The 14,718-nt window shown below is 38.7% G+C and overlaps 1 protein-coding gene across 1 annotated transcript; it reads left to right on the forward strand.

Moving 5' to 3' along the window:
- The first annotated feature begins 10,644 nt into the window (after nucleotides 1-10,644).
- LOC132011528 (olfactory receptor 52A1-like) lies at nucleotides 10,645-11,583 on the forward strand. Its single transcript, XM_059390223.1, has one exon. The coding sequence runs from the start codon at nucleotides 10,645-10,647 to the stop codon at nucleotides 11,581-11,583; it is 939 nt and encodes a 312-aa protein (XP_059246206.1).
- The last annotated feature ends 3,135 nt before the right edge of the window (nucleotides 11,584-14,718 follow it).

Here is a 14,718-nt window from a genome sequence, read left to right on the forward strand (position 1 = left end):
GAATCGCCAGGTTTACACACTTCACAGCACTCACCATAGTACATACCCTCTCCAATGTCCATAAACCCACTCCCCCTCCCAACACCCCTCCCCCCCATCAACCCTCAGTTTGTTTTGTGAGATTAAGAGTCACTTATGGTTTGTCTCCCTTCCAATCCCATCTTGTTACATTTACTCTTCTCCTACCCCCTTAACCCCACATGTTGCATCTCCTCTACCTCATATCAGGGAGATCATATGTTAGTGGTCTTTCTCCACTTGACTTATTTCGCTAAGCCTGATACCCTCTAGTTCCATCCACATTGTTGCAAATGGCAAGATTTCATGTCTTTTTTTTTTTTTAGTTTCAGTTTTTTTTTTTTTAATTTTTTATTTTTTATAAACATATATTTTTATCCCCAGGGGTACAGGTCTGTGAATCACCAGGTTTACACACTTCACAGCACTCACCAAATCACATACCCTCCCCAATGTCCATAATCCCACCCCCTTCTCCCAAACCCCCTCCCCCCGGCAACCCTCAGTTCGTTTTGTGAGATTAAAAGTCACTTATGGTTTGTCTCCCTCCCAATCCCATCTTGTTTCATTTATTCTTCTTCTACCCACTTACCTCCATGTTGCATCACCACTTCCTCATATCAGGGAGATCATATGATAGTTGTCTTTCTCTGCTTGACTTATTTCGCTAAGCATGATACGCTCTAGTTCCATCCATGTTGTTGCAAATGGCAAGATTTCATTTCTTTTGATGGCTGCATAGTATTCCATTGTGTATATATACCACATCTTCTTGATCCATTCATCTGTTGATGGACATCTAGGTTCTTTCCATAGTTTGGCTATTGTGGACATTGCTGCTATAAACATTCGGGTGCATGTGTCCCTTTGGATCACTACATTTGTATCTTTAGGGTAAATACCCAATAATGCAATTGCTGGGTCATAGGGAAGTTCTATTTTCAACATTTTGAGGAACCTCCATGCTGTTTTCCAGAGAGGTTGCACCAGCTTGCATTCCCACCAACAGTGTAGGAGGGTTCCCCTTTCTCCGCATCCTCGCCAGCATCTGTCATTTCCTGACTTGTTGATTTTAGCCATTCTGACTGGTGTGAGGTGATATCTCATTGTGGTTTTGACTTGTATTTCCCTGATGCCGAGTGATATGGAGCACTTTTTCATGTGTCTGTTCGCCATCTGGATGTCTTCTTTGCAGAAATGTCTGTTCATGTCTTCTGCCCATTTCTTGATTGGATTATTTGTTCTTTGGGTGTTGAGTTTGCTAAGTTCTTTATAGATTCTGGACACTAGTCCTTTATCTGATATGTCGTTTGCAAATATCTTCTCCCATTCTGTCAGTTGTCTTTTGATTTTGTTAACTGTTTCCTTTGCTGTGCAAAAGCTTTTGATCTTGATGAAATCCCAGTAGTTCATTTTTTCCCTTGCTTCCCTTGCCTTTTGCGTTGTTCCTAGGAAGATGTTGCTGCGGCTGAGGTCGAAGAGGTTGCTGCCCGTGTTCTCCTCAAGGATTTTGATGGATTCCTTTCGTACATTGAGGTCCTTCATCCCTTTTGAGTCTATTTTTGTGTGTGGTGTAAGGAAAAGGTCCAATTTCATTTTTCTGCACGTGGCTGTCCAATTTTCCCTGCACCATTTATTGAAAAGGCTGTCTTTTTTCCATTGGACATTCTTTCCTGCTTTGTCGAAGATTAGTTGACCATAGATTTGAGGGTCTATTTCTGGGCTCTCTATTCTGTTCCATTGATCTATGTGTCTGTTTTTGTGCCAGTACCATGCTGTCTTGATGATGACAGCTTTGTAATAGAGCTTGAAGTCCAGAATTGTGATGCCACCAACGTTGGCTTTCTTTTTCAATATCCCTTTGGCTATTCGAGGTCTTTTCTGGTTCCATATAAATTTTAGAATTATTTGTTCCATTTCTTTGAAAAAGATGGATGGTACTTTGATAGGAATTGCATTAAATGTGTAGATTGCTTTAGGTAGCATAGACATTTTCACAGTATTTATTCTTCCAATCCAGGAGCATGGAACATTTTTCCATTTCTTTGTGTCTTCCTCAATTTCTTTCATGAGTACTTTATAGTTTTCTGAGTATAGATTCTGTGTCTCTTTGGTTAGGTTTATTCCTAGGTATCTTATGGTTTTGGATGCAATTGTAAATGGGATTGACTCCTTAATATCTCTTTCTTGCTGTTGGTGTAGAGAAATGCAACTGATTTCTGTGCATTGATTTTATATCCTGACACTTTACTGAATTCCTGTATAAGTTCTAGCAGTTTTGGAGTGGAGTCTTTTGGGTTTTCCACATATAGTATCATATCATCTGCGAAGAGTGATAATTTGACTTCTTCTTTGCCGATTTGGATGCCTTTAATTTCCTTTTGTTGTCTGATTGCTGAGGCTAGGACCTCTAGTACGATGTTGAATAGCAGTGGTGATAATGGACATCCCTGCCGTGTTCCTGACCTTAGCGGAAAAGCTTTCAGTTTTTCTCCATTGAGAATGATATTTGCGGTGGGTTTTTCATAGATGGCTTTGATGATATTGAGGTATGTGCCCTCTATCCCTACACTTTGAAGAGTTTTGATCAGGAAGGGATGCTGTACTTTGTCAAATGCTTTTTCAGCATCTATTGAGAGTATCATATGGTTCTTGTTCTTTCTTTTATTGATGTGTTGTATCACATTGACTGATTTGCGGATGTTGAACCAACCTTGCAGCCCTGGAATAAATCCCACTTGGTCGTGGTGAATAATCTTTTTAATGTACTGTTGAATCCTATTGGCTAGTATTTTGTTGAGTATTTTCGCATCTGTGTTCATCAAGGATATCGGTCTATAGCTCTCTTTTTTGGTGGTGGTCCTTGTCTGGTTTTGGGATCAAGGTGATGCTGGCCTCATAAAATGAGTTTGGAAGTTTTCCTTCCATTTCTATTTTTTGGAACAGTTTCAGGAGAATAGGAATTAGTTCTTCTTTAAATGTTTGGTAGAATTCCCCCGGGAAGCTGTCTGGCCCTGGGCTTTTGTTCGTTTGGAGATTTTTGATGACTGTTTCAATCTCCTTACTGGTTATGGGTCTGTTCAGGCTTTCTATTTCTTCCTGGTTCAGTTGTGGTAGTTTATATGTTTCTAGGAATGCATCCATTTCTTCCAGATTGTCAAATTTATTGCCGTAGAGTTGCTCATAGTATGTTCTTATAATAGTTTGTATTTCTTTGGTGTTAGTTGTGATCTCTCCTCTTTCATTCATGATTTTATTTATTTGGGTCCTTTCTCTTTTCTTTTTGATAAGTCGGACCAGGGGTTTATCAATTTTATTAATTCTTTCAAAGAACCAGCTCCTAGTTTCGTTGATTTGTTCTAATGTTTTTTTGGTTTCTATTTCATTGATTTCTGCTCTGATCTTTATGATTTCTCTTCTCCTGCTGGGCTTAGGGTTTCTTTCTTGTTCTTTCTCCAGCTCCTTTAGGTGTAGGGTTAGGTTGTGTACCTGAGACCTTTCTTGTTTCTTGAGAAAGGCTTGTACCGCTATATATTTTCCTCTCAGGACTGCCTTTGTTGTGTCCCACAGATTTTGAACCGTTGTATTTTCATTATCATTTGTTTCCATGATTTTTTTCAATTCTTCTTTAATTTCCCGGTTGACCCATTCATTCTTTAGAAGGATACTGTTTAGTCTCCATGTATTTGGGTTCTTTCCAAACTTCCTTTTGTGGTTGAGTTCTAGCTTTAGAGCATTGTGGTCTGAAAATATGCAGGGAATGATCCCAATCTTTTGATACCGGTTGAGACCTGATTTATGACACAGGATGTGATCTATTCTGGAGAATGTTCCATGTGCACTAGAGAAAAATGTGTATTCTGTTGCTTTAGGATGAAAGGTTCTGAATATATCTGTGTTGTCCATCTGGTCCAATGTATCATTTAAGGCCTTTATTTCCTTGTTGATCTTTTGCTTGGATGATCTGTCCATTTCAGTGAGGGGAGTGTTAAAGTCCCCTACAATTATTGTACTTTGTTGATGTGTTTCTTTGATTTTGTTATTAATTGGTTTATATAGTTGGCTGCTCCCACATTGGGGGCATAGATATTTAAAATTGTTAGATCTTCTTGTTGGACAGCTCTTTTGACTATGATATAGTGTCCTTCCTCATCTCTTATTATAGTCGTTGGCTTAAAATCTAATTGATCTGATATAAGGATTGCCACTCCTGCTTTCTTCTGATGTCCATTAGCATGGTAAATTCTTTTCCACCCCATCACTTTAAATCTGGAGGTGTCTTTGGGCTTAAAATGAGTTTCTTGTAGGCAACATATAGATGGGTTTTGTTTTTTTATCCATTCTGACACCTGTGTCCTTTTTTTTTTTTTTAAACCACAGCATTTTCTTTTCTTTTGTTTTTAAGATTTATTTATTTATTTATTTGACTGAGAGAGATCAAAAGTAGACAGAGAGGCAGGCAGAGAGAGAGAGAGAGAAGCAGGCCTCCCTGCTGAGCAGAGAGCCTGATGTGGGACTCAATCCCAGGACCCTGAGATCATGACCTGAGCCAAAGCAGCAGCTTAACCCACTGAGCTACCCATGCGCCCCTACCCTGTGTCTTTTGATTAGGGCATTTAGCCCATTAACATTCAGGGTAACTATTGAGAGATATGAATTTAGTGCCATTGTATTGCCTGTAAGGTGACTGTTACTGTATATTGTCTCTGTTCCTTTCTGATCTACCACTTGTAGGCTCTCTCTTTGCTTAGAGGACCCCTTTCAATATTTTCAGTAGAGCTGGTTTGGTGTTTGCAAATTCTTTCAGCTTTTGTTTGTCCTGTAAGCTTCTTATCTCTCCTTCTATTTTCAATGATAGCCTAGCTGGATATAGTATTCTTGGCTGCATGTTTTTCTTGTTTAGTGCTTTGAATATATCATGCCAGCTCTTTCTGGCCTGCCAGGTCTCTGTGGATAAGTCTGCTGCCAATCTAATATTTTTACCATTGTATCTTACAGACTTCTTTTCCCAGGCTGCTTTCAGGACTTTCTCTTTGTCACTAAGACTTGTAAATTTTACTATTAGGTGACGGGGTGTGGACCTATTCTTATTGATTTTGAGGATGGTTCTCTGCACCTCCTGGATTTTGATGCTTGTTTCCTTTGCTATATTGGGGAAATTCTCTCCAATAATTCTCTTCAATATACCTTCTGCTCCCCTCTCTCTTTCTTCTTCTTCTGGAATCCCAATTATTCTAATGTTGTTTCGTCTTATGGTATCACTTATCTCTCCAATTCTCCCCTCGTGGTCCAGTAGCTGTTTGTTCCTCTTTTGCTCAGCTTCTTTATTCTCTGTCATTTGGTCTTTTATATCACTAATTCTTTCTTATGCCTCATTTACCCTAGCAGTGAGAGCCTCCATTTTTTATTGTACCTCATTAATAGCTTTTTTAATTTCAACTGGTTAGATTTTAGTTCTTTTATTTCTCCAGAAAGGGCTTTTATATCTCCCAAGAGGGTTTCTCTAATATCTTCCATGCCTTTTTTGAACCCAGCTAGAACCTTGAGAATCGTCATTAGATCTGACATATTACCAATGTCTGTATTGATTAGGTCCCTAGCCTTTGGTACTGCCTCTTGTTTTTTTTTTTTTTTTTGTGTGTGTGTGTGTGTGGTGAATTTTTCTGCCTTGTCATTTTGTCCATATAAGAGTATATGAAGGAGCAAATAAAATACTAAAAGGGTGGCAAAGACCCCAGGAAAATGTGCTTTAACCAAATCAGAGGAGATCCCAAATTGTGAGTGGGGAGGAAGGGGATAAAAAGAGATTCAGAAAGGAAAAAAAAAGGAAAAAAAGAAAAAAAAACAAACAAGAAACAATTAAAAAAAGAAAATGAATAAAGAAAAAAATATAAAAAAGAGAACAAATATATATATATATATATATATATATATATATATATATACTAGATAAACTAGTGAATAAAGGTTAAAAAAGAAAAGGGTAAAAGTTAAAAAAAATTAGCAGAAGAAGAGAAAAAATTGAAAAAGAAAAAAAATTAAATTAACTGCAAGGCTAAGGAATCATGGGGAGAAAGCCATGAGTTCCGTGGTTTGCTTTCTCCTCCTTTGGAATTCCGCTGCTCTCCTTGGTATTGAAACTATACTCCTTGGTAGGTGAACTTGGTCCTGGCTGGATTGCTTATTGATCTTCTGTGGGAGGGGCCTGTTGTAGTGATTCTCAAGTGTCTTTGCCACGGGTGGAATTGCATCCCCTTTATCAGGGGCTGGTCTGAGTAATTCGCTCAGGTTTGCTTTGGGGAGCTTTTGTTCCCTGAATGCTTTCCATAGAGTTCTGGAGAACGGGAATGAAGATTGCGGCCTCCTGGTTTCTGGCCTGGAGGAGCCGAGAGCCTGGGTCCCCACTCCTCAGTGGGCCCTCAGAGAACAGCGTCCAATTACTCCCATCACCCTGTCCTCTGGCCATGCTCTGAGCTCACCGATCCTGCGACCAGTTCAAGGTAACCCCGAGCTGTTAGCTCACTCCTCGGCTCTGTCTTCTTAGCCAGCTTCCCCGTTCTAATACCTGTAAGCTCTGCAACACTCAGACACCCCCAATCCTTCTGTGATCCTGCAGGACCTGAGGCCACACTGATCCCATGTGGGCTTCACCCCGGTTTAGCCTCTGGAGTGATGTCCCTCAGCGGAACAGACTTTTAAAAGTCCTGATTTTGTGCTCCATTGCTCTGCCGCTTGCTGGGAGCCGCCCCCCCCCCCCCACAGTCTATCTTCCCATCATTTTGGATTCACTTCTCCGCCAGTCCTACCTTTCAGAAAGTGGTTGATTTTCTGTTTCTAGAATTGCTGTTCTTCTCTTCAATCTCCCTTTGGATTTGTGGGTGTTTGCAATCTTTAGATAAGCTATCTAGCTGATCTCTGGCTACCTGAAGTAGTCTCAGCCTGCTACTTCTCCGCCATCTTGACTCCTCCCTGGATAAAGTATTCTTGTGTGCATGTTCTTTTCATTTAGTACTCTGAATATGTCTTGTGAGCCCTTTCAGGCTTGCTGGGTTTCTGTAGACTGGTCTGATGTTATTCTGATATTCCTTCCTCCATATGTAAGGAACCTCACCTCCCTGCTTTTCTCACAGTTGTTTCCTTGGGTGTAAAATTCGCAAGCTTCACTATTATATGCCAGACTGTTGATCTATTTTTATTGCTTCTTGAGAGGGGTTCTTTCTGCCTGTTGTACTATAAAGCTTGTTTCCTTCCCCAGATTAGGGAATTTATCAGCTATGATTTGCTCAAATATACCTTCTAACCCTCTGTCTCTTTCTCTCTCTCCACCCCCTTGGGAATCCTAATAATTCTGACATTGAAACATTCCATGGCATCGTTAATCTCTTCAGTTCTTTTCTCGTGTGCTACTAGCAGCCTATCTCAGTCCACTTCCTTTTTTCCATCAGCTTATCTTCTAGATCATTACTTTTCTCTTCTGCTTCATTTACCCTGGCTGTTAAAGCATCCAATTTAGATTGCATCTCATTCACAGTATTTTTTTGTTCGGCCTGATTAGATCTCATTTCTGCTTTTAGAGATTCTGTATTGTCACTAACAATTTTTTTCAAGCATAGCTTTTGACTTCATGATTGCTACCTTGAATTCTATCTCTGATTTTTTGCTCTTATCCATACCCATTAGTTTTGTGGCAGATGGCATTGTCTCTGTTTCTTTTTTGTTGTTGGGGGTTCCTCCTTCTAATCATTCTGTCAAGGGATGGTTGAATGAATGAGCAGAGTCCAAAATATCAACTATGACCCAAGCATCATGCACATGCACTCTAGCAAAATCCGGAGTGGTCAGAAGACACCACCATTAAAAAAAAAAAAAAAAAAAAAAAAGCCAAAATGAAACACGAGAATAAAATTTATAAATTTTAAAGATTTATAAAGTAGAGGGTGAAGGGAAAGAGGTCTATAATTTCCCAGTGCAGACAAATCTCTCAGGGTGTTTCAGGTATTTCTGGTTGTATTTTGGTCTGTGTGTTAGAGGACAATACTTCCCAAAACTATAAGAAGGTAAAATGTGTACATATATAAAGGTAAAATTGAATAGTAAAAAAATGACTACAATAAAGCATATATCTAAAAAATATAGGTTTGAAAAATACAAGTTAAAAAGTTACTATGAAGTAAAAGTTGATATAATAAACATTTATTTGAAATGAGAAAAAGATACAAAGAAAAAAAACATGAAAGAAGTATAAGAAAAATGAAAAAAAGAAAAGGAGAGTTTTATCTGAAAAATAAAAAAGCCATGAGGCAATGCCTCAAGCTCAATATACTATTCTCTACTGGCATTGGGATTTTACCATTTTATGGGGTCCATAGTTTTGTTGTCCACTTGTTCTGCCAACCTGTCTTCTAGGGGAGGGGCCTACCATGCTGCTTCCTGGGTAACCCTGCTTGGACCCAGTGAAAACTGGTCTTCCGTGCTTTTGTTCCCTGGTGGCTTTCTGCCCCACCTCTGAGAGACAGACCAAAAATGGCCACAGCCAAACCTCTGGCCCAGAGCAGAGAAATTGCAGTCTGCTCTCTTTCTATATGTGCCGCCAAAAACCACCACCTCCCTCAGTGTGCAACCACATCAGCTCTCTCAGCGATAGTCCCAGGGGCCTGGGAGTGTCACTGCCCTTTATGCTTCTAAAGTCTGAAGTTGCCACACTCTCATGTGCATGCCCCTGAAGCTCCTGGATCTTGTCTGGGCACTGCTCTAAGGCCCTTTCCCCACCACTACTGCTCTCTGAGTTTTTGCCCAGTTTCAGGCACAGGTTTCTGATTTTTTTCAGGCTGCCCAATAGAAGAGCTATTCTCAACCAGCTGGGCTTGTGGTTTAGGGTGATCTGAGCTGAAAGTCCCTTCCTAGGATCACTGAACCATAAACTGTTTCCTGGTTCCACTGCTCTGGCACTCTGCCAGTCTAGGAAACCCCTTTGGCTCTGAGGGTTCTTGTATCCTGAGACCAAAATGCTCTATCTGAAATTCTGCTTTTTCATTTCTAGAGCCCCTTGTATAGAGGGATGTTGCTCCCTAGAGCAGATTTCTAAGGGTTCCAATTTTGTGCTCCAGTGTTACGTCATGTTCCAGGATCCAGCTTATGGAGGCTCCCTCTTTATATCTCCCCAAAGATTCATGATTCCATATGTCCTACCTTGAAGAAAGCAGTCACTTTTCTGCTTGTAGAGATCCAGATATATATTCTTATATCTCAGGCTGATTTCATGGGTGTTCAGAATGGTTTGGTAGATATCCAGCTAAATTCAGGGGACAAGTTGAAATGAGGTCCCCCACTCACCCACAATCTTTCCTCACTCCTAAAAGGTAATGTTTCTGACCAAAGAAAGACTTTATGTAAGGGCTAAGACTCCACATTTTCATAAATTCAGTCATTAGTAAATAAAGAGGTCATTAAAACTTCCTTCATTGTTCTATGGCACTCTCCTGAATCATTTCTGGTATCCCCAAGGTTTGCCTTCTGTCTTGCATTTCTGCTTTCTTCTTTTAACTCTGAGGGCTCTATCCTTTCCCCCATTTATTTTGTATGCATCTCTTACTCCTGAGCTCATGCAATGACTCATTGTTTTCAATGATCTGTATTTCATTAAGAATTAATGAACCTAAATTGGCCAATTATGCTAATGAAAGCTCTGAACTATGGGACCCAGGAAACTGGTCTCTATTCTTCTATGTTACCCATTTACCCATTTTCTACTTCCTGTAGTCAGCAATAATGAGTCCTCCTGCCTCCTAGAGATTCTTCACTTCTAGGTGTTCATTAATGTGTAGTACAGAATGTCAGTAAATTTAAGCATGTAACTAATTTTCAGGATTTCAGTTGTTAGAAATATAGGCAAAATAAGATGCAATTTTATAAGAAAGATAAATAGAATGGATTTTGATCCAGAATAGCCAAAGTACATTGATTTACATAATATTTTCCAATACTCTTCCTTCATACTCCTTTGAAAGGGCATCTAGTCTTACACAGATACAGACAATATAGATAGATGCAGATGTCTACATATATTACACACTTGGATGTCAGCTGTTACTCTCTGCTCAGTAATAGCAAGCTTTTATACTAAATGTGGGTCAGAGTCAGCTTTGCTGGGTCAAATTGACAGTTCTAGACCTAGAAAGGATAAAATAATAGTACCACTGGGTAACTGGAATATGGGAAATGGAGAGATTCATCAAGGTCAAATTCAAATGATTTTTCCAAGCAAAATAAACAAGTATAATTATTTTGGCCACAGGTCCAGAAGATGTAACAGAGAGATCATCAGTTGATTCCCTACTCAGATGATCTGGTGGTTCTAATGCATATAATGTAGTCACATGACCTCTTTTAGTGGACTAGTACTTGTGAAATTCCCTCCTGAACCAGTGATGGGTATCCATGGATCTGATGTTTTTGTTTTGTTTTGTTTCACCTTCAGTAGTATAAATGAGTTGGATAATTCTTACTTAGCATTAAGCCAAAATCAGAGAGATTCACTATGATGACTGGATAAAAAAGGAATTAGAAGAGATGAGTACCACTGACTGAGACAGTTTACTCTTTAGTTTCTGGAGACCCAAAGACATTATGTCAATCTCCAACATTACAGTCTTCATGCCTTCTGTATTGACACTAATAGGGATTCCAGGCCTAGAGTCTGTGCAGTGCTGGATCGGGATTCCATTCTGTGCCATGTATCTCATTGCTATGTTTGGAAATTCCCTGCTTCTGATCATTATCAGGTCACATCGCAGTCTCCATGAACCCATGTACATTTTAGTAGGCATGCTAGGAGTCACAGATATTGCACTTGCAAACACCATTATGCCCAAGATGCTTGGCATATTCTGGTTTCATGTACCAGAGATTTATTTTGACTTTTGCTTGCTTCAAATGTGGCTCATTCATACATTTCAGGGCATAGAGTCAGGCATCCTCCTGGCCATGGCTCTGGATCGTTATGTGGCCATATATTATCCACTAAGATATGGCACCATCTTCACCCACCAGCTGGTCTACCAAATAGGGGCTGGGATAGCACTCAGGGCTGCCATTCTAGTAGCCCCATGCCTAGTACTGATAAAGTGCCGGTTTCAATTTTACCACACAACCATCATCTCCCACTCCTACTGTGAGCATATGGCCATTGTGAAGCTGGCTGCAGAAAATGTGCGGGTCAACAAAATCTATGGCTTGTTTGTGGCATTTGCTGTTGCAGGATTTGACATGATATTCATCACTTTGTCCTACATACAGATCTTTTTCACAGTTTTTCGTTTGCCCCAGAAGGAGGCTCGGTGGAAAGCATTCAATACCTGCATCGCCCATATCTGTGTCTTCCTCCAGTTCTACCTTCTTGCCTTCTTCTCCTTCTTCACACATAGGTTTGGTGCTCATGTTCCTCCTTATATCCATATTCTCTTTTCTAGCCTCTACTTGCTGGTCCCCCCTTTTCTCAATCCTCTTGTATATGGTGCCAAGACCAAGCAGATCCGCATTCACGTGGTAAAGATGCTATGTTCATAAAATCCACTGTGATTAACACCTGCGGCCTTCCCTTTCATGCAATAGTAACAGTCTCTCAAAACAACATAAAATGCTTAGCAATTCACATTATTCGAGCTGCTTCAGAGTTGTATATTTATTTTGTGCAATTTGTGTGCATTTTATGATTTTAATGTCATCATACTCCATGACCACTATCAGTCATTGGGGTTTTGCATGCAACTGGGTAATGAGAAGAAACACAAAGACAAAATAGTGAAGGTATGATATTTCCTTTTCTCTTCTCTTTTTCAGTCCCTTGTCCAGCTTTTTTTTTATTTTAATGGATTCTTCTCTGAAAATTTTCACAAATATACATCTATCCTTTAAATTAAATGCTCTCAAACCCATTGTTCTAGAGTGTCCTGATACTCATTGATACTCAGTTGGTGTGTCTTGAAATTTTTAGTTATCTAAAATTTTTTTGAGGAAATGTATTTTAAACACATTGCATCAAAGCAAACAAACATATAAACAAAACAAAACCTTTATGGATAAGAGATGATAATATAAAAATTTCAATGTATCTCCAGAGTCATTCAGGAATTTTGAGATGAAAAATTCATGAGAAATCATGTGATCCATTCTACATATCTATATCTTCTCTGTTCCCTCTACTAGTCATTTCTTTATTACTTCATCAAGTGTTATTAAAGCACAATATATTAACTATCGGACAAGGGGATAGTAGCAGGGTGGTAAATTTGACACAATGCTTAAGTTTCATGGATTTGTTTTCTTGTATTTCTGGGAGGAAAGAAGAGAGAAACAAAGAGAGAGGGAAAGGAACAAGAACATAGAAGTATGCACTGAGTGTAAGGTAAGGAAACATTGAAATTCAACTGAAAACAGCAGGCAGGAGAGTTAAAATCATGTTCTTTGCTTTTTAATTAGGAAGCCTGGCTCCTGAGGAATAATGACTGATTGGCCCAGTAAGGAAGGGCACAACATGCCAGGTAGGCAATAGAGGTGACATGAATTAGAGAATGTGCTTAATCAACAGCACAGATTTTTTTTTTCCAATGTAAGAAACAATTTTGAAAGGGACAGATGCTATGTTATCAAATATGGCCATGGAGGGCAAATTGAAAAAAGAGAGCAGGAGATACAACTCCTACTTATGGAATGAATAAGTCACAGGGATAAAAAGTACAACATAGGGAATAGAGTCAAGGGTATTCTATTAGCTTTGTGTGGTGACAGATGGTAGCTACACTTGCTGTGAACATACCATAGTGTTTAGACATGTTGATTCACTATTCTGTACTCCTGGAAGTGATGTAACATGTGTCAGCTATACTCTAAGTTAAAATAATAATAATAATAATAATAATAATAATAATGCCCCTGGACACTCTGCAAAGATGTTGAACTTTATTCTGAAAGTTATTACATATCGTTAGAGGTTTTCTCCATGAGGTAAAAAAATGTTTTTTGTGTGCATGTAAATGTCTCTGTGTGTGTACCTATCCGGCATGTGATAACATATCTTCTCAGTGGATATAAGACATTGTGTTTTTTAATCAAGAAATGCCGTTAAATTAATGAAGAGATGGAGTGTTTTAACTAAGATTAACAACTTCAGATCTTATGGCTAAGTGGACTGTTTCTGAAAAATTCAACTGATAGATCATTTGCTGAATGATGATAGAAAATATACATAAGTGTGCAGATGTCCATAATTTGATTTATGACATTAAAATCAATGCATCTATAAAATAGACTGCATGTTGTATAAATGACTGATACTCTGTCTTGTTTAATGCATTCAGGCTCATCACATTATCAATGACTGCTGAGAATGACATTTGTAAATCTATGGGATGTCTTGGGGCATCTTTTGAAAATATGTTCAATGTCAATATTTATTATACGTTTAATATATGATATGACTATAATGGATTGCCTATAGGGATTATAATTTATTTTTTAAAAATATTTACTAATTTGACAGAAAGAGAGCACAAGCAGAGGGAGCAGCAGGCAGAGGGAAAGGGAGAAACAGGCTCCCTGCCAAGTAGGGAGCCTGATGCAGGACTCCATCCCAGGACTGCAAGACCATGACCCAAGCAGAAGGCATACACTCAAATGACTGAGCCACACAGGCGTCCCAGGGTTGTTGTTCTTAAATAACATAATTTCCTTAGGAATAAAACTAAGATAGCATCAGAAGTAATTTCTTAATTTTTAAGTCAGGGTTCAGCAAACTCCTAAAGAAAGAGACTGGTACATAGCTTAGGCTTTGTGGGCAAAGGGGAAATTCAAGAATATACATATGTATTTAGATAGCAAGATAAAAAATATATTTGCACAAAATGTTTTAATGATATTCAAATTCTAATATGAGCAATAATAATCATAATTGTGTAGTTTTTCTATAATTCAGTCTAAAGTAGAAGAACAGAATTTCTTTCTTTCTGGGAGATAGCATTCTGCTTAAGTGGGGCTGAAAGTCAAATATTCCCTTCACCACATTGATTGCAGCAGTTCATCTGTAAAAACTGTACTCAGCTAGTGGGCTATCCAAAAACAAACAGCAGGTCAGCATAGGGTAGTCTACTATAATAGCGAGTTTTTTTGGAGAAGTTTGAAATATATCTTACAATGACTACTCCTGACAGTCATCGTAGAAATAGTGGGAATATAAAGCTTACTGGGAGACATAATGTGAAACCAGAAGCTGTTTGCACCATCCCCAATTATTATCATTATGGTAAAGTATCTATGCTAGAGTCCAGATTGTTCCATTATTATGACCTTTGATGTACCAGGACCATCTCCAATCTGAGACCTAAAAAGGAAATAAAGGAAAACAAATGGGTCATTGCAAGGTCAAGAGGATAACCAGGACTCTCTATCCTCCCACACATTGACTAGGATAATTATAGAATATGTTCTTGAACAGGAATTTATGTGGAAAAGAAAAATATATTTTGTATAGGGTCATTTTAATGATCTCTAGAAACTTCAAGTGATCCTTCAAAGAGATCAATTATAACACTGACTATTGGCATTTGTATGTCTGAATTCTCAAAAACACTGGTTATGTTTGAGATTTTTAAGTGTTGACAATCTGGTGAATTATGATTGTCTTTATAATTAGCATCTTTAAATGCT

Source organism: Mustela nigripes, chromosome 1 (assembly GCF_022355385.1).
Source record: "Mustela nigripes isolate SB6536 chromosome 1, MUSNIG.SB6536, whole genome shotgun sequence".
Lineage (NCBI taxonomy): Eukaryota > Metazoa > Chordata > Mammalia > Carnivora > Mustelidae > Mustela > Mustela nigripes.